Source organism: Parasteatoda tepidariorum, chromosome 1, assembly GCF_982258835.1.
Source record: "Parasteatoda tepidariorum strain Cologne lab strain chromosome 1, Ptep-v5.0, whole genome shotgun sequence".
NCBI lineage: Eukaryota > Metazoa > Arthropoda > Arachnida > Araneae > Theridiidae > Parasteatoda > Parasteatoda tepidariorum.
The window spans coordinates 2031508-2051578 of record NC_141755.1 but is presented as its reverse complement, the minus strand read 5'-3'; the positions used below and the strand labels follow the sequence as shown (position 1 = coordinate 2051578).

At 31.6% G+C, this 20071-nt stretch overlaps 1 protein-coding gene across 2 annotated transcripts in view; it reads right to left on the bottom strand.

The window, feature by feature from the left end:
- LOC107438854 (cytochrome P450 2A9) overlaps positions 1-20071 on the bottom strand; it is a 34077-nt gene that overhangs the window by 4885 nt on the left and 9121 nt on the right. For both annotated transcript variants that reach the window (XM_043046345.3, XM_087158272.1), the window contains exons 3-6: positions 19464-19797; positions 15290-15489; positions 13970-14233; positions 12026-12199 (exon numbers count right to left, since the gene is read on the bottom strand). In XM_043046345.3, the coding sequence (XP_042902279.2) occupies positions 12026-12199; positions 13970-14233; positions 15290-15489; positions 19464-19797 (972 nt within the window). The remainder of the gene's footprint in view (positions 1-12025; positions 12200-13969; positions 14234-15289; positions 15490-19463; positions 19798-20071) is intronic.

The window sequence follows — 20071 nt, the reverse complement described above, 5'->3', positions numbered from 1 at the left end:
TTGGAAAAATATATAAAAATCCAATTTTTATATTGTATTCGTTTGACCACTTTTTGACCACAAATGACCACCCTTTAAATTTTTTTGACCACCCTTATTTTGGACATAATCCTGAAAATTAAATTCGGGGGCTAACTTCGCATTTTCACGCCAAATGAATAAAAATCAAATTTTTATATTGTATTCGTTTGACCACTTTTTGACCACAAATGACCACCCTTTAATTTTTTTTGACCACCCTTATTTTGGACACAATCCCAAAAATTAAATTCGGAGGCTAACTTCGCATTTTTTCGAAAAATATATAAAAATCCAATTTTTATATTGTATTCGTTTGACCACTTTTTGACCACAAATGACCACCCTTTAAATTTTTTTGACCACCCTTATTTTGGACACAATCCCAAAAATTAAATTCGGAGGCTAACTTCGCATTTTTTCGAAAAATCTTTAAAAATCCAATTTCTGTATTGTATTCGTTTGACCACTTTTTGACCACAAATGACCACCCCTTAATTTTTTTTGACCACCCTTATTTTGGACATAATCCTGAAAATTAAATTCGGGGGCTAACTTCGCATTTTCACGCCAAATGAATAAAAATCAAATTTTTATATTGTATTCGTTTGACCACTTTTTGACCACAAATGATCATCCTTTAATTTTTTTTGACCACCCTTATTTTGGACACAATCCCAAAAATTAAATTCGGAGGCTAACTTCGCATTTTTTCGAAAAATATATAAAAATCCAATTTTTATATTGTATTCGTTTGACCACTTTTTGACCACAAATGACCATCCTTTAAATTTTTTTGACCACCCTTATTTTGGACATAATCCTAAAAATTAAATTCGGAGGCTAACTTCGCATTTTTTCGAAAAATATATAAAAATCCAATTTTTATATTGTATTCGTTTGACCACTTTTTGACCACAAATGACCACCCTTTAATTTTTTTTGACCACCCTTATTTTGGACATAATCTTAAAAATTAAATTCGGGGGCTAACTTCGCATTTTTTCAAAAAATTGATAAAAATCCAATTTTTATATTGTTTTTGTTTGACCACTTTTTGACCACAAATGACCACCCTTTAATTTTTTTTGACCACCCTTATTTTGGACATATTCCTAAAAATTAAATTCGGGGGCTAACTTCGCATTTTCATGAAAATAAATAAAAATCAAATTTTTATATTGTATTCGTTTGACCACAAATGACCACCCTTTAATTTTTTTTGACCACCCTTATTTTGGACACAATCCCAAAAATTAAATTCGGGGGCTAACTTCGCATTTTTTCGAAAAATATATAAAAATCCAATTTTTATATTGTACTCGTTTGACCACAAATGACCACCCTTTAATTTTTTTTGACCACCCTTATTTTGGACATATTCCTAAAGATAAAACTGGCGTGAAGTTAGTCCTCAAAATTCAGGAAAATAACAAATTTCAACTGCACTCGTTCAACTCGTTCAACTGCACAACATTTTTGACTACAAATGACGACCTTGAAGTTTTTCCGACAATTCTTATTTCAGTCTTTCTTTTAGCGATATCAATATAATATATTTTAATTATAGCTGACATCTAAACGTAGCAATGATCAAAAACTTTTTCTTGCAATATAAAAATTTTAAAAATAAATTCCAAAATGACTATGTACTTCAAATGCAATGATTATAATCCATAAAAACGAGGAATGCTAAAAACTATATGTATTAGTTTTGTTCACATTAATCGTATCTTTATTTTCTGCAATGTTATTTTAAAATTGTTTTACAAGTAGAAAAATAAAAGTTTAATAAGATGTAGTAAATCTAAAACATTTCTAAAACAATTATTAAGTAGTTATACTGTTTAAAAACATTTTTCTCAATAATGATATATAAAATTTAACATATTTCCTCTATAAAAGAGTAGAAATAGTTTCATAGCAATAAAGTTATTTTAGAAACCAACCATAACACCTTTTTCTCCAGTAGTGTATTAGCTCTCATCAATATTATATATATATAGATAGTAAATAGTTATTCTTCTCTAGCCATGGTACATAAAATTAGTTATATATTAAATTAGCATACAATAACAAGTATTATTTAGCTTTACTATCTAAGAATTCTTCATTAGCATTTAGGCATTTTATTTTAAAAAACATTGATTTTTGTAAAATATAGAAATAATTATATACAAAATAGAAACACATATCTTATCACTATATTAAATTAAATTCTCAAATCTAAGAGTAGCTAAGAATTCTTCATTAGCATTTAGGCATTTTATTTTTAAAAACATTGATTTTTGTAAAATATAGAAATAATTATATACAAAATAGAAACACATATCTTATCACTATATTAAATTACATTCTCAAACTGACATAACTTTAATTTATGCAAAAACAATGGAGAAAACAATTTCAAACAAACTGCACAAAACGTAACTGCAAACGAACGTAAACTTTTAAATGATTCATTAAATAAAAAAATTAATCCACATATTTTGGTCTATACAAATTATGAAGATTAGTCGAATTAATCTTTTTAAATACTGTTCGAATTTTTCATAAGTAGTTGTTTAATGTAGTGCACAGAAAGAAAACATATTTTCTTAATAGCTAATGATCATTTGATCGGATTTTCAATTTGATCATAAGATCAAAAGATTTCAAGGTGTTCGCTTTCTTAACAATTGAAAATTATTTAAATTGTAAAATACGAAAAAGAAAGTTTTGATATTAAATTATAAATATTAAAATATTTGTCTTTTCTGAAACTTAAATTTCAATGGGTCTACGAGACTTCGAATTGTTCAATTGTTAAAATAGTAACGAAATGATTCATGAAAGAATACCTTTTGAAAAATGTGTTAATACACGATTGGATTTACTTCTATTTCATGTTTTTTTTAGTGCTTTTAACAATCTGTCTTTATCTCATTTCATTTGTACATACTTTACATATGTTCTTACTTGTATTAGAGTAATTATTTAACACATTTATTTGATTACAACATTGTGAAAAAAATACCTTTCTATTTGTAATTGCTAAAATTCTAATAATGATTAAGACCCGATTGTAAATAGTATTGGTAAGTTTTGTGCAGTTTGTTTGAAATTGTTTTCTCCATTGTTTTTGCATAAATTAAAGTTATGTCAGTTTGAGAATGTAATTTAATATAGTGATAAGATATGTGTTTCTATTTTGTATATAATTATTTCTATATTTTACAAAAATCAATGTTTTTAAAAATAAAATGCCTAAATGCTAATGAAGAATTCTTAGCTACTCTTAGATTTGAGAATTTAATTTAATATAGTGATAAGATATGTGTTTCTATTTTGTATATAATTATTTCTATATTTTACAAAAATCAATGTTTTTTAAAATAAAATGCCTAAATGCTAATGAAGAATTCTTAGATAGTAAAGCTAAATAATACTTGTTATTGTATGCTAATTTAATATATAACTAATTTTATGTACCATGGCTAGAGAAGAATAACTATTTACTATCTATATATATATAATATTGATGAGAGCTAATACACTACTGGAGAAAAAGGTGTTATGGTTGGTTTCTAAAATAACTTTATTGCTATGAAACTATTTCTACTCTTTTATAGAGGAAATATGTTAAATTTTATATATCATTATTGAGAAAAATGTTTTTAAACAGTATAACTACTTAATAATTGTTTTAGAAATGTTTTAGATTTACTACATCTTATTAAACTTTTATTTTTCTACTTGTAAAACAATTTTAAAATAACATTGCAGAAAATAAAGATACGATTAATGTGAACAAAACTAATACATATAGTTTTTAGCATTCCTCGTTTTTGTGGATTATAATCATTGCATTTGAAGTACATAGTCATTTTGGAATTTATTTTTAAAATTTTTATATTGCAAGAAAAAGTTTTTGATCATTGCTACGTTTAGATGTCAGCTATAATTAAAATATATTATATTGATATCGCTAAAAGAAAGACTGAAATAAGAATTGTCGGAAAAACTTCAAGGTCGTCATTTGTAGTCAAAAATGTTGTGCAGTTGAACGAGTTGAACGAGTGCAGTTGAAATTTGTTATTTTCCTGAATTTTGAGGACTAACTTCACGCCAGTTTTATCTTTAGGAATATGTCCAAAATAAGGGTGGTCAAAAAAAATTAAAGGGTGGTCATTTGTGGTCAAACGAATACAATATAAAAATTGGATTTTTATATATTTTTCGAAAAAATGCGAAGTTAGCCCCCGAATTTAATTTTTGGGATTGTGTCCAAAATAAGGGTGGTCAAAAAAATTTAAAGGGTGGTCATTTGTGGTCAAAAAGTGGTCAAACGAATACAATATAAAAATTTGATTTTTATTCATTTGGCGTGAAAATGCGAAGTTAGCCCCCGAATTTAATTTTCAGGATTATGTCCAAAATAAGGGTGGTCAAAAAAATTTAAAGGGTGGTCACTTGTGGTCAAAAAGTGGTCAAACGAATACAATATAAAAATTGAATTTTTATATATTTTTCGAAAAAATGCGAAGTTAGCCTCCGAATTTAATTTTTGGGATTGTGTCCAAAATAAGGGTGGTCAAAAAAAATTAAAGGGTGGTCATTTGTGGTCAAAAAGTGGTCAAACGAATACAACATAAAAATTTGATTTTTATTCATTTGGCGTGAAAATGCGAAGTTAGCCCCCGAATTTAATTTTCAGGATTATGTCCAAAATAAGGGTGGTCAAAAAAATTTAAAGGGTGGTCATTTGTGGTCAAAAAATGGTCAAACGAATGCAGTTTGAATTTTTGAATTTCCTCATTTTCGGGGGCTATCTTCGCATAGCTCTATTACAAAACAATTTTCAAGGTGAGTAGGGTTTTGTGTTGTCATTTTCCTGGCTTCTTGAAATCATTAATAACATAAACTACATAGATTTATCTGAGTTATTTTAAGAAATCCTGCTGTTTAATGCAGAATATAAACGTCTTTGACCAAAATATTAAATTAAAGTAAAGTTATATGCTATAAAATGGCGAATTTGTCATTATCCTGGCTTATGAATGCCAGAACATTGAAGTGTTACCAGAAATTTTTTCTAACTGCTAATACTGTAAAGAGGGAAAACAAATATTAACCTAATACCAAGTTTATGTATGATTGTAATAAGATTGAATGTAATCAAAGTTATTTATTTATTTAATGATTGATTATTTTACACAATTTTATTCTGTACCTATCAGCAACAAAAATGTTTTTGATTCTTTCTACAGTAGATAAAAGGTGAGTAGAGCCTCTCAGCAAATTAAAATGATAATAAAAAAAATTTTGACAGTAATTTAGAGTGTTTATAAATAACTAATGAAACTAAAAATATTATGTTGTCTATCAATTGAAATAAAGTATCCGCTAAATAAATTATAATTTAAAATAATTACTTTAATTGTGTTTCATTGTTCTTGAATTTTGTTTCATTTTGTTCGAATCATAACAAAATCTTTAAAAAAAATCTTTAACCTGTTTCATGATAATCTTTACAAAAAATTGCGAATCATAAAATTAAATATCAACTATCATCGCTAAATTATAGATAAACTGTTAAAAACTTTTGATTTTTTAAGACTTTTAAACCTTTAAAATAAAAAATAGATGTAGGGGGTTTTGGTATTTAAAAAAGTTGTAAAAATCATAAGATTAGGAAAATTATCTGGTCTGCCCCTCCCTATGCTACTCCTATGATTAGACACAAAACTTTTTTTTCTTTCAAAAATGTCCGATTTTATAGCTGCCAGTAACTTTTTGCACAAGATTTTTACAGTAATAGAAAAATATTATTCTTTAAATTTTAGAAAAGAGGAGTACTTTTCAATTTTTAAGCAAAAACTGAAGAAAACTATTTCTATATTAATTAAGGTAAGTGCTACTTACCCCGTTCTCCAGGACTGCCACATTTTGGAGGGTAATAAATATCAATTTGCTCAGTCATAAAAGACTAACATGTTTTAAAGACAATCACTTTAATAACGAAATATAACAAACAAAAAAGGATTAACAATTAAACATCTAATTATCGTACGGAGCTAAACATGCTTGTTCACAGATTGAGATCAAAACATCAACTGGTGGCGCTGTGGGCGCACCAAAACAACATGCGCAGAAGTGGGAATTCTCGACAATCTCCCACCTTTGGATTCGAAGAAATATTTTCGAATCCAAACAGAATTCTTAGTCTATATGGTCCATCTGAAAAAACTAAACAAATAAAATTATTAGCAAAATGGTTACACTTCCAGCGGAAAAAGTCTTTGTATAGGTCTTAATAGTTTCCCAGATTGGGTCTTAAGTTCCACTAAACGGATTCTCCCATCCTTTCCTGGATAAGTCCTTTCAACTTTGGCCAATGGCCAGAGTATTCTTTTATGGTTGGAATCTCCGATTAGCACAAGATCTCCTTCTTTGATAGACGACTCCCTTTTAATTTTAGAATTATCTTTAAGCAAACCTAGATATTCAATTCTGAATCGGTTTCGCAGGTCTTGTCGCAATTTTAACCGATAAGAATATCTTTTGTTCAATTTTTTTTGAATCAATTAGGTCAAGTTCAGGAACACCAATTTCTTTAATTTCCTGTAGAAACATGGATGGCGTGAGCGCTGACAGATCTTCGGGATCTTCTGAAAGATACGTTATAGGACGGGAATTAATTAAACTTTCCGCGTCGCATAATACTGTAGCTAACTCTTCTTCATTCAAACAAGCTCGTCCTAGAACCTTTCTCAGGATGCCTTTCAAAACTCCTATTAATCTTTCGAAGAAGCCTCCCCACCAAGGGGCAGAGGGAGGATTAAATTTCCATGAAATTCGTTTCCTTGAAGCAAAGTCTTCAATTTCGTTCCAATTAATGTTCTTCAAAAGATTTGCCGTTCCCACAAGATTTGTCCCATTGTCAGAGTATACAGTGGACGGGTGTCCTCTGCGAGCAATAAATCGGCGAAGGGCCAAGATGAAACAATCTGTTGACAGGGACGATACTACTTCGAGGTGCACCGCTCGGTAGATGGCACAAGTGAAGAGTACCACCCAGCATTTTCTATCTCCTTTTAAAAGCAGAGGTCCGCACAGGTCGACACCTATAATTTCAAAAATAGCTGCGTCTCTGACTCGATCTTCTGGGAGTGGAATGCTTACGGCTTCCAATGGCTTAACCGAGAATCTTTTGCACTTGACGCAATTTCTTACGACGCTTCGAATTGTCTTTCTGGTTTTAATGATCCAAAACGACTCTCTGAGGTGAGACATCAAAGTTTGAACACCGGCATGTTTCAGTTCAATATGTTTGTCCATTATTAATTTTTCCACCAAATCATGCTTGCTAGGCAATAATATAGGGAATCTAAAAGTTTCTAAGTCTTTTCTCGATGTTATTCTTGTCTCAACTCGTAAGAGACCATCGCTGTCTTTCACAGTTCGAAAATTTATCTTTCCATTAAAAGATTCTCTTTGAATTTCTTTCAAAACGAACTTCTCAGATGCTTCGATCTCTTCTACCTCCAATTTTCCCTTCTTTCTATCACTATGATTTCTTAGAGTATTTTTATAAAATCGGATGACGTAAGCCATGATTCTCACAATTTTATTGAAGGAAGACACATTTTGGAAGATTTCAAAGGTATTAGTTGTTAAATTTGTGGCTGAGGATATAGTTCGTTTTCTTTCTGAAAGAACTATTTCAATATCCGGAGAAAGTTCACTAGCTGGCCAATTCTCGAATGGCAGTTTTAACCATTGGGGGCCCTCCCACCAATGGGATTTCAATAAATCTTTAGAATTACATCCCCGCGAGGGCAAATCTGCGGGATTATACTTTCCTTGAATATGTCGCCAAGCCTCCGGATCCGTAAGTTTTCGAATTTCATTGACTCTGTTAGCAACAAAAGTGGCCCAGTTATCTTGCTTTTTAATCCAGTATAAAGCGTTCATTGAGTCAGTGTAGAAAAAGGTTTGCACATTCTTCATATTCAAATCATCTCTTACAGTGTAAGCGAGCCTGGCTCCAATGGTACACGCGAGAATTTCTAATCTAGGAATTGTTATCGATTTTAGGGGTGCTACCTTGGATTTAGCCTGTAAGAGTTGACAGTTAACTATTCCCCCTTTAACATTTCTAATAAAAATTGAAGCCGCGTAAGCCGATTTGCTCGCGTCTACGAAGACATGCAGAGTAGAATTTTCATCTAGATCAGGTGTTTTTCTTGGGATTTCTATTTCTTTCAGATATTTTAATTCATTAGCCCACTTTAGAAATTTATTCCTCAGATTATCCGGAAGTCCTGTATCCCAATTAATTTTCTCCTTCCAACATTCCTGCAAGATTAATTTAGGAACTAGTGTGACAGGACTTGTAAACCCAATAGGGTCAAAAATTCGGCTTAACATAGATAATACATTTCGTTTACTCGGAATGGGTTGATTTTCCTCATTTATCTCACAAGATAAAGTATCCCTGTATAAATTCCATTTAAGGCCCAATACTGAAACGATTTCTTTATAGTTTTCTCCAGACAAGTTCAAAATTGAGGTTTCCTCATCACTATCTGGCCGATTATGTTTCCAATCCCTTAGGTCAAATTGTGCTGAAGCCATTAATTCTTTAGACACCGTAATGAAAGAATTTAACTCGTCAATAGTGTTCACACTTGCAACACAATTGTCCACATACATGGAATCTTTAAGTTTTAAAGCTATGTCTCTCTTGGTTTCATCTACATTCTCTAAATGATAATTTATAGTCGCGGCGAGTAAAAATGGACTTGCATTTACGCCGAAAACTACACGACAATGTGAATAAACAATTAGTTTCCCTGGATCACCTCCCTCCCACCATAAGAACCGCAGAAATTTCTTGTCTGAGGGAGCAACGTTTATTTGTTGGAAAGCTCGACGAATGTCCGATATTACCCCAAATTTCCCCTGACGAAATCTGTTAATGAGTTTGGGGATCAGTTCTAAATTATTCGGCCCTTTCTCAACGCAATCGTTCAGCGACACAGAATTTCTTTCCTTAGCAGACGCATCAAAAACCGGTCGGATTTTAGTTGTGGAGTTCTCTTTAAATACTGGTCTATGCGGTAAATAATGACCTTTATCTTTTGTCAGTTCCTCTGAATCAACGGGTTCAATAATTTTTTCGGCTACCCAATCTCTGAAGACGTTTTCATATTCATGTAAACAGTTTCGTTTTTGTAACGCCTTTACGCAAGACTTTAACCGTTTTTCGGCAAGGTTTCGATTGTCCGGTAATTCAGGATGAACCTCTAACCAGGGGAGAGACACTTCATATCTACCTTCTTCATCCCTTCTTAACGACCGAACAAAATGATCTTTCGCGGCTTCCTCAATTTCTGATCTCGTTTGAGAAATATTCGGTTCCGTAATTCCCAGAGAATCAAGTGACCATAAGTCACAAATATTTAAGTCAGTAACATGAAGTGATAAAAGCACTTCATTCGTTATAGGACTCTCTCCAGTTCTTCCCATTAAGGTCCAACCGAAATGCGTATTCATCGCGACAAGGCCATTCGTTATATTTTTAATTTCTCCAGTAAATAAATCTCCAGCATAATCCGCACCTATTAATCCGTGAATTTCATTAGCATGCTTATCAAATAAACATAAAGTTTCATTCACGGTTACGTCACTAGGATAAATTCCGTGCCCTTTTAATTCCTTCATAATTTCCCTATTGTCCAATTTTGGAATCGGGGTACAAATTGTCTTTTGTTCCAGTACATTTAATGTATAAGTAAAACTATTGTCCACATTACAAAAATTAATCGTGTAATTTTTATGTGATTCTTTTTTCTTTAACCCCCCGAACAATCCATGCACAACTGTTTCCTGCCCAAGACTCTTTAATTTTAACTTACGCGCTGCAAATTCCGATATATAACTACAAGAAGATCCAGTATCAATAATCACCCTAATCAAATGTTTTTGTTTACCTCCCGAAACACTTACAATGAGAGTTTGCAACATTATTTTTTCTCTACTAGAAGAGTTACTTAAAGCACAGGCAGTATCAGGTTTCATTTGGGAAAGATCAGAATTATTCCCCTTCCCCCCTGTTTCTATCGAATTTATTTTTCTTTTCCCCATACACATTATACTGACGTGTCTGCCGGAACATATCTCACATTTAACGATAGCCTTACAAGTAGAGGAAAGGTGTCTTTTTTTTATTTTATCATTTAAGCATCGGAAACAAGAGCCAGACCGCTTACAAATGTCTATTTTTTCTTCCAAACTCAAATTATTATTCGTGCAAGAAGCCGAGTAATGTTTATGAGATTTACAAAATAGACATGTCTCTTTCTCATTCTTCCGATCTTCAAAACACTCATTAATTAATGCAGAAGCCGATGGCTGGCGCCTACACTCCTTCTCAGTAATGTGAGGATTCATTCTAACATGTGTTTTGATTTCCGAAACAGAAGTACTCAAATTTAAGAAAGTCATTTCTCTGGCTTTTAATTGAGATGATAAAAAATCGATTAGCTCATCAATTTCAGAAACAAGAGGATTTTTCGCTCTTTTGTTGAATTCTAGTAGTAGATCACGGGGCAACAATTTGGTTAAAATGGGAACTAGAATGTTCGAATAGCTATCTTTTTTAACAGATAAACTTTCTAAGCTTCTGATATTCTTTTGTATGTGATTAAAAATGTTCCTGAAGTTTTTTACGTCATTAGAGTTTTTTAATGGGCATGTATGGAGTAGGTTTTCAATGTGTACATTAATCAAAATATTTGTATCGCCAAATTGTTGCTTTAATAAATCAATAGCGTGATCATAATGTTCCGCGGTTAATTCTAAACCATCAATCACATTAAACGCAGGACCTCCTAAAAATGATCTCAAATAAATGAATTTATCAAGTTTACTGAGGTTCTTATTCTCATTAATTGACGAATTGAAACAATTCCAAAAATTTAACCATTCAGAAATTTCTCCGTAGTACTTAGGAATAGTTAATTTAGGTAACTTTATGCGTTCCCTTTCAATGGTTTGAATGTCACTCTGATTGGGACTATTTAGAGAAATATTAGCTTCTTGAAAGGAATTATTTAAATCAAGTTCTTTGTTTAAATTCTTAATAAATCTTAATGTTCTAAATTTTGTTTTAGTTATTTTTTCTTTGTACTCTTCTATACAGTTAAATTCCTCTTCCATATCCTCGATTTTGATTAAGCCCTCAATCTGAGAATCAATAGTTTTTAATTCCTCGCTTTTTTCACCAAAAAGTTCGAGTGATTCTTCGAGATCTTCCACACTTATGTCCGGTTTTAGAATGTCAGTTTCGATTTTAGTAATCATCTTTGTCACCGAAGCTCTTACAAAGCCGCGTTTCCGTTTCAATTTATTCAATTCTTCTTCAGACATTCTGTAAGTGTGAGTCAATTTATAGTTATTCTTAATTGCTAATCTTAATTTCTTTTAATTGGTGTTTAATGTCTTATTTCAAACATGCAACATTTCGTTATCAGGTAAAAGTCAATAAATGTCAATAATAGTTTATTACCGTTTAATGGCAGTCCCTGTTCGGGCGCCAAATTTCAATTTTTAAGCAAAAACTGAAGAAAACTATTTCTATATTAATTAAGGTAAGTGCTACTTACCCCGTTCTCCAGGACTGCCACATTTTGGAGGGTAATAAATATCAATTTGCTCAGTCATAAAAGACTAACATGTTTTAAAGACAATCACTTTAATAACGAAATATAACAAACAAAAAAGGATTAACAATTAAACATCTAATTATCGTACGGAGCTAAACATGCTTGTTCACAGATTGAGATCAAAACATCAACTGGTGGCGCTGTGGGCGCACCAAAACAACATGCGCAGAAGTGGGAATTCTCGACAGTACTAATAATTTAGTTAAAAATCAAGACTTTCTAAAAATGAAAAATAAAAATTTGAGAATTGGATAAAAAAAAATAAAAAAAAAAGATTTTGTAATAGTAATACTTACCAATACCAAATAAAGGAAGGAGATCGGGTTTCTTTTGTCCTTCTTTTGCGATAAATCTTGAGGGTTTAAACTTTTCAGGTTCGTCGTAATCATCAGCATTCATGTGTGCTGCATAGAAGTTGTAAAGTGTTATGGCACCTTTAGGAATTCTGTATCCGCTAATTGTTGTTTCCTCTATGAATATAAAATTATGATCAAAGAATAAACTTACAAATATTTTTAAATAAATAAAATTCTCATTACAATTTTTTTTAAAATGAAACACATGGTATAGACGAAAAGAAGTTTTATCATTTTGATCACTTTCACTTCTAAATTTCAAAGCTTTATTAACCGATAATATGGACAAAAAATATTATTTACAATAAATGTACCCTATTTTCCATAGTGTGGTGGCCTATATTTTGAGGATCTAGAATCCAAATCCGCCTGGAAAAAGGAATATTTATATTCAGAGAAAATATGTTTTTGTGTCTGATTTCATAACTTGAAAATGCTGCTCGCATATTAATTAGCACATTTAAGGTCAGGCTTTCGAACCATTAAGATTGAGACATAGTACGTGAAAATCCTATCATTAGGTCCAAAGCTATTTAGGGTGGGTTTTTTTTTTCGTACATCAGAGAAATATATCAGTTTTCCAGCATCCAGAACGTTCGCACACAGCTCTGTAGATAGCGAAGGGAGATTTTCCTGTAGTAACTGCGTTGCGCCTAACGTACATAATACGTTATGTCTACTATATTATACTCGTATATACTCTTTATACTTTGAGGTAGAAATTATGTTTTTGATTCAACATATGACATCATTGCCAAGATCGCATTGGGTGAAATGTCTGGAAAATTCAGCAAGAAAAAGGAATTTAAGAGTGAATATAACGAAAAAAAAATTGATGTAGTGTGGTAAATCCTTACATTTGAAGTAGACTCCTTTAAATTTTAATCTGTAAGCAATTTTACTAATTTAGGATGTGACATAACACATCTTTTGCAATAATGTTATGAAATTACATAAGTCTTACAATCAGAATAAAGATTGTAACAGTCAATCACTGCTTTGATTTAAGATCATTATTTAAATCCAGCGCCGTTTTGCCCATTAGGCCATGGCCTGGAGCACCCAAGGGGCCCCTTTAAAATTGATTTTTTGAAAATAAATTAAGAAAAACAATGATTCTTGAAATTTTTTCAAAATGTTATGATTATTTTTTAGTTCTAATTTAATAAGATAAAGTAAAAATTAATTTATTATTGTTTATTTTAATTTTAAGTATGCTTTCTTAAATGAAAAGATATATAAATACTTTTATATTTGAATAAAAAAAAATATACGAGAAAAAAATTTAATCTAAGGGCCCAAAAATTTGAATGGTACGCTTAATCAGCCCCTGTTTAAATCCCATTTAATAAAAAGGACAACGCTCTAGACAATACAAGGTATTAATAAAATTAGTCTTGCCGTATGCCCCAAAGTCACGCCCCTTGGCAAAAAAAGGCTAGATGATTTTAGCGATCTTTGAAAGGAAAGTTTTGACAACCATCTTTGGTGCTGTTCTTGATAATAATAATAATAAGCGAAAAAAAGATATAAAATCAAAATCTATAACATTTGAGTGAGGGTATTATAAAATTCACAAGTCATAGTAGAAGAAGATAGACAGGGCACCTTAAAAGGATGAGCTTAGCATTGAGGGATTAAAAAAAAAAAAAAAAAACAAGAGGAAAACTCAAAAAGAAATGGAAAGACTGTGGAAGAGCCGTCCAGAAAATGAGATCAATTTCTGGGAGAAGATTAGATTGGGAAAAGCTTCTAAGGAAAGCCCAAAAAGGGCTGTTATGCTGATGATGATTAATTTAATTATTTTCTGATATTAACCTTAAACGAAATTGTAGAAATATGTTTAAGTTTTTCGAAACCTATTTAAAGAAAATAAATACTTACTAGCGCACTCCATACTTGGGAACATCGTAAACGTTTCTGTCGTTCTCATTACTTCATTCAAGAAAGCGTTGGTGTAGATTAATTTGCTTTTATCATCTATCTCAGGATTTCTATCTAAACCAACAACTTCAACAAGTTCTTTATATATTTTTTCTTGCTCTTCAGGATGCTTTAAGGCAGCGGTTAAAAAGTCACTAATAAACATGGCCAAAAACAAGACTCCGTCGCCCACAATTTGAAGCAAGGATATCATCAAAACTTCATCTGAAAATAGCATTATCAGTATTGTATAATTAACCCTTTGCCGCAAAATTTTTATTAAATATATTTTTCATACTATTTTCATTAATTTGTACCAATTTAGGTTGAAATATATTACATTTGGTATTTTAATAGTTTATGGTTATGAAATACTGTATAAAACGCCGGTATCTTTTTCTGCATTCTAGGTAAAATCTTTCAAACGCAGTTCACTTTCAAACAATAATTTTTCAAATGTGAACTTATTTGCAGATATTTTGATTTAAGAGAAGCAGTTATTCATCATTGAAATATCTTTAACTTAGAAAATCAATTCTTGATAAATTTTTGAATTTGAATGGAATTATTTTTTTTTTTTTTTTGAACTACTTATTTCGGATTTCATATTTTAGTACAAATACAATTCCGATAATCTATATTTTTTTTGTGGTAATTATTAGATTTTTTTATAATTACTAAATACTAAAGTACATTTAGTTCGAAATTAGGGCGTAAGAAAATATATGTATATAAGGTATTCCAGTGTCCCATCTGCATCAAAGCATTAAATAGTTCAAGGAAAAAATATTCTCAATACGTTATCTTGACAAAACTGCATAAAAAAAGTTCTAATTATTCACCATCTATCCTAAAAAGACAAACTTACCCTACCGGAAGTCTTGAGGTCTTCTTCTAACGTCATAGCATTGACTTGATTATTTCTTTTTTTTTAAAAAAACGTTCCGGGTTTGTTTGTATATCTACTCGGAATACTCAGTTGTTCTGAATTTAATTTTTGTGTCGTGTGTTTGCGAAAAACTTTGTTCTTCATATTTTAAAATATCAGATGAAGAAATGAAAAAAAGTACTTTGGGAAATTATTCTATATTGATATGAAATTACCTGATGGTTGAGATGCAGATTTACTCAATTTAGTTAACACCAGCAGAAATTCTTCTACCGGAAGTTGAAACTACCTGTCCAAATACTGCGCCCCCTACCGTGGAGAACATGAAAACGCAGTCGGGGATAAGGTGAATATGAAAACAGATATTTTTTTTGACAGTATTCAAAGCTAACCTGTAAAATATTTTGCCACAGGATCTTTTCTAGCTTCTCTTTCTTTCTTTTCTTTGAAAAAAGCATCTAAGCCATCTCTTATGTGATTTTCGTCGAAAGTTGCTCTCCTCCTTTTCACCACTTCGATCATAATTTTTTTCATTTCCCGGTGACCCTTCTTACTTTCCGGAACATTCATAGCAAAAGGAAACAGAAAATATCTAAAAAATTCCATTAAGACAGAATTTTGCATTAATGTATATGATTTTGATATTACATTTGATTTGACATTAATGTAAGCAAATAAATCGAAACATATTGTTGAAAAACATTGTAATCAGGGCAGCCGTTTAATAGCATGCAGGGACCCCAGGCACAGGAATGTCATACTGTTTAAAATCGAACTAAGACACCAAATATACATAAAATAACGGTTTTAAGATAGGCAATAATGTTAACACATTTAAACTTAGTTTGATTACCCCAAAAATTCAATATACACTGAAGAGCCAAAAAAACTGGTATACCTGCCTAATATCGTGTAGGGTACCCGCGAGCACGCAGAAGTGCCGCAACACGACGTGGCATGGATTCGATCAATGTGTGAAGTAGTGCTGGAGATAATTGACACCATGAATCCTGCAGGGCTGTCCGTAAACCAGTGGGAGTAAGAGGGGGTGGGGATATCTTCTGAACATCACGTTGGAAGGCATCCCAAATATATTCAATAAAGTTCATGTCTGGGGATTTTGGTGGCCAGCGGCAATCTTCTGAATTTAGACACTTCCGCTGGCCACCAAAATCCCTAGACATGAACTTTATTGAACATATTTGGGATGCCTTCCAACGTGATGTTCAGAAGATATCCCCACCCCCTCTTACTCCCACTGGTTTACGGACAGCCCTGCAGGATTCATGGTGTCAATTATCTCCAGCACTACTTCACACATTGATCGAATGCATGCCACGTCGTGTTGCGGCACTTCTGCGTGCTCGCGGGTACCCTACACGATATTAGGCAGGTATACCAGTTTTTTTGGCTCTTCAGTGTATATAAAATAAAGCATTTTCAGACTACGCATCATTTAAAAAAAAAATTGAGATGATAACCAGTTGCCATCCTCGAATAATGAAATAACTTTGAAAACCATCGAAGCTAACTAAAATTAAATTTTAAAAAAAGCATTAAGGATAACAAATAAAGCATAAAGGATATAACAAGAAAAAAAAATCAAAAGGTATGAATTATTTCGTCAAACTCGGCAGTTGTTGAAACAACTGTCGATGCACATCAGACATAACTAGTGGTTGTTTCATAGTGCAGTATCATTCTAAACTCTTTCGATTATTACTTTATTTTACTAATTGTAAATACTAAGCAGAGTGGGTGGGGGTCAAGCATTTTTAGAGACATTATGCAAAACTTGCTCACATTCATTTATTTTGCATCTCACGAACTCGGCGAATATGTCAACGGGAAGTGAGAGTCGAGTATCAAAAAACTTCACCGTAATGTAGACAAATAGATTTCGGGTGAATTTTTTGATAAATTATTCAAATTATAGGTGTGTGTTATGATAATCAATCACTATACAATACATCTATAAACAAAATACGCACTTTATACAATAGAATATATATTTTTTTAGAAAAAATCTAAGGCAATGTTGTTTATCCATAATTTTTTTTTTTTTTAAATACAATTTATAAAAAGTAAGATTCTCAAGGGCCCCCACGGGCACTCCTCGTGTGTGCCCCATACGTAATTTCGGTACCGGTAGTAATTGAGCCTGTCATTGGCTGTGTGGGAAGGGTACATAAAAGAGGAAAAAATTGATTCTGGAATTCATTTTTAATTATTTTTCAAACATGTGTGGGGAGGGGCACCCCTGAGGCTACAACCGGGGGCTCTTTCTGGTGTCAGCTGGCCACGCCACTCAATACAAGTAAAAGGTTTCAAATGAAGTCATACATTTGAAATGAATTATGCATCAGACTTTGCAGTGGACATCCAAGCAAATTTTTCATTCATGCATTTTAAACTATGGGTTGAAACAATAAGCAAATCGTGTACAAACAAATATTTAAAACTAGCCTCCTTTTGTTCCAAATTATCCTGTACAATGCATACATTTTAATGGTAACCAAGTGGAATGCACAGCACAACTGTATTTAAATATTCCATTCCTCCAACACTAACAGCTTAATATATAAACTCAATTTTTTCACAGTTTAGCCGTTGCCCAAACGAAAGTATAATACTGTGATTTCAATTTTATTTTAATTATTTTTAAGTTTTCCATGCATTAAATTTCAGTAATAAATTAAAATCTGTCTGGCAGCCATTCAATCGCAAAAACCACCCTAAATGGAGTTCGGCCCATTTTAGCATAGTAGGCAACAGAAATTATTTCCATCTCTGCCTGCGGTCGTGAGATAAGATAGAAAACATTCATTGCGTACTGTACTAAATCGTCACATAACTCTAGAACCATAACTTTATCGTATAAAATATTTATGCTATTTTTTTTTTAAAAAAAAAAAGGCAATTTCCGACATTAATGACAGCAGTGTGTCGCACCGTTAAAAATTTCTACAGCCAGTTTAGAAAAGATAAACTTAAATAATGACTTCGTAACTAAGTTTTGAGGGATTAAAGGGGATTTTGAAAAATGTGATGCTTCATTTTCCATCATCACAACCTTTTCACCTCTGTTTTAATTTTCATATGCTTTAAATATAGTTCAGAAAATAATGGCATTCCTGAGTTAAATGTTAGAGGAAAATTTAAAAGGTTATGTTTTTTTAAACGAATTAGTTAATGTCAAATTTTCTTTTCTAAGCGTCAAAAATTTTATTCTGTTCATAAAAGTTTTTTTTAAGCCATAAAAAGAAGCTTTAGGAAAAATCATGAGAGTAGTATCTAGATTTAGTAAAGTGGTTACGCGCACACTTAATTAGAATCTCAATCGAACCACTTTGCGGAAATTGAAAAAATTGAATTGCTAAGTAGTCGCATTTATTGAATTCTATACAAATAGACACCTTCTGGATAGAATACTACGAAAATAACTTTTGTTCGTTATTTTCTACACTGGGACGAAAAGAAATACTTTTATCTTCCAATATACAAAGTTTAAGGACATTAAAAAATAAAATAAAGGTAACTCTGCGAAATAGTTTTTTTCCCCTGATAGATAACAGTTGATAATAGATTTTTTTTACGTCACGTTACAAAGTCTAATGACAAATGCTTTTTCTTATTTTCTAATGCATGAACAAATGTTTTTTAAGCGTATTTTTATCAGTATTATATATATATATATATATATATATATATATATATATTCAGGGCCCGCCTTAAGATTTCAAATTATTAGCCAGTAAATTAGCCAAATATCAAAAGTAAAAAAGTTCGAAAGTGTACGCTAAACACAACAATTAACAATTTTTTAGGATTTATTTTTTCCCCATAGGAAATTATTTTACGGTTGTTTGTTTCAGATTTATATTATTTTAACCCATTTCTAATTGGTTATGCCGCTCATCTACCGAAAATTTCTGTAATCGAATAAAAAATTCTGATTTGTTTAGAAAAATTCATTTTGACGTAATTTTGAGAATCCAGTGAAATATATATTTTTCTTTCCAGTGGAAAAAATCATTCGCCAAACCACAATTTTATTCATCCAATTTGCGATCTTATCGTATTTGTAAAGGTGGCCCTGATATAACAGTGGTGTAATATTTCTCCGAATAAGATGTTGAAAATCCGAAAAATTGCGTGAAGAAACATATTCCGGGTACAAAATCGAGGGTTCATATACCATTTAAAAGGTGTAGCTTAAATCTAAACACTCGGAACTCTTTTACACCATACGAGAATAGTTTTGCCTTAGAAAAACACCAATGTTGACGCGCTTTGAATATCAAGAAATGAAAATTCTAAGTAGAATATCTTATTTTATTTTGTTTAAATAACCATCGTTGAACAGCCGACCAAATTTTCGGTCTACGACTACAAATCTACTGTTGCCCCACCTGTTACCGTTCTCAATATCAAAACGCAAAAACAATAGGATGAAATATTGCACACTATTAGTGAAATATTTAGGAAACATTCTGAGTAAACATAAATTTGAATTATTTTAGACTAAAAATTAATAATTTTGATTCAAAAATTGATGGAACATACTTAGCAAAGTTTCCCACTAGCATGAGATTTATGCTCGTCATACTCATCAGGTTCTTGAAGTATGCCCTGCTGAATTCTATCATCTCTTTGTCAGACATGCCATCATTGCCGAAGAGTGTCTGACGCATGACTTTCCCACACTTGACCAGTAGTATTTCAGCAATGTCAACGGGTTGTCCTTTCGCCTTTCTAAGGTCTGCAATAGTCTCCCTGACCGTATCATAGATGGGACCTGATAGACTCTCCTTAATAGCCGTCATTCCCCGCTCTCTAAACTGAAACAATAAGAATTTCCTCACCGCCTTCCATGCTTCTCCTTGCAGGTATACCACACCTGTACAGTTGAGAAAGAAAAAGTATTTTTAAAATCTAAAGTGTTGAGAAGGAAAATAGTTGTTTTTCAAAACAACATGCACTATGCCAAAAAATGACTACTTGAGAATATTGGACAGAGTGAGTGAGCTGGAATGCGTCGACAGGTTAACTTAAATCATTGATCTGGTTTTTTTTTTTTTTTTTTTAGTAGACTTCCATTTGCTGAAATATTTAAAACGCCAACATTCCTTGAACTGTTCGTCTACTATATGTTAACAGATTTTTAATGCTGC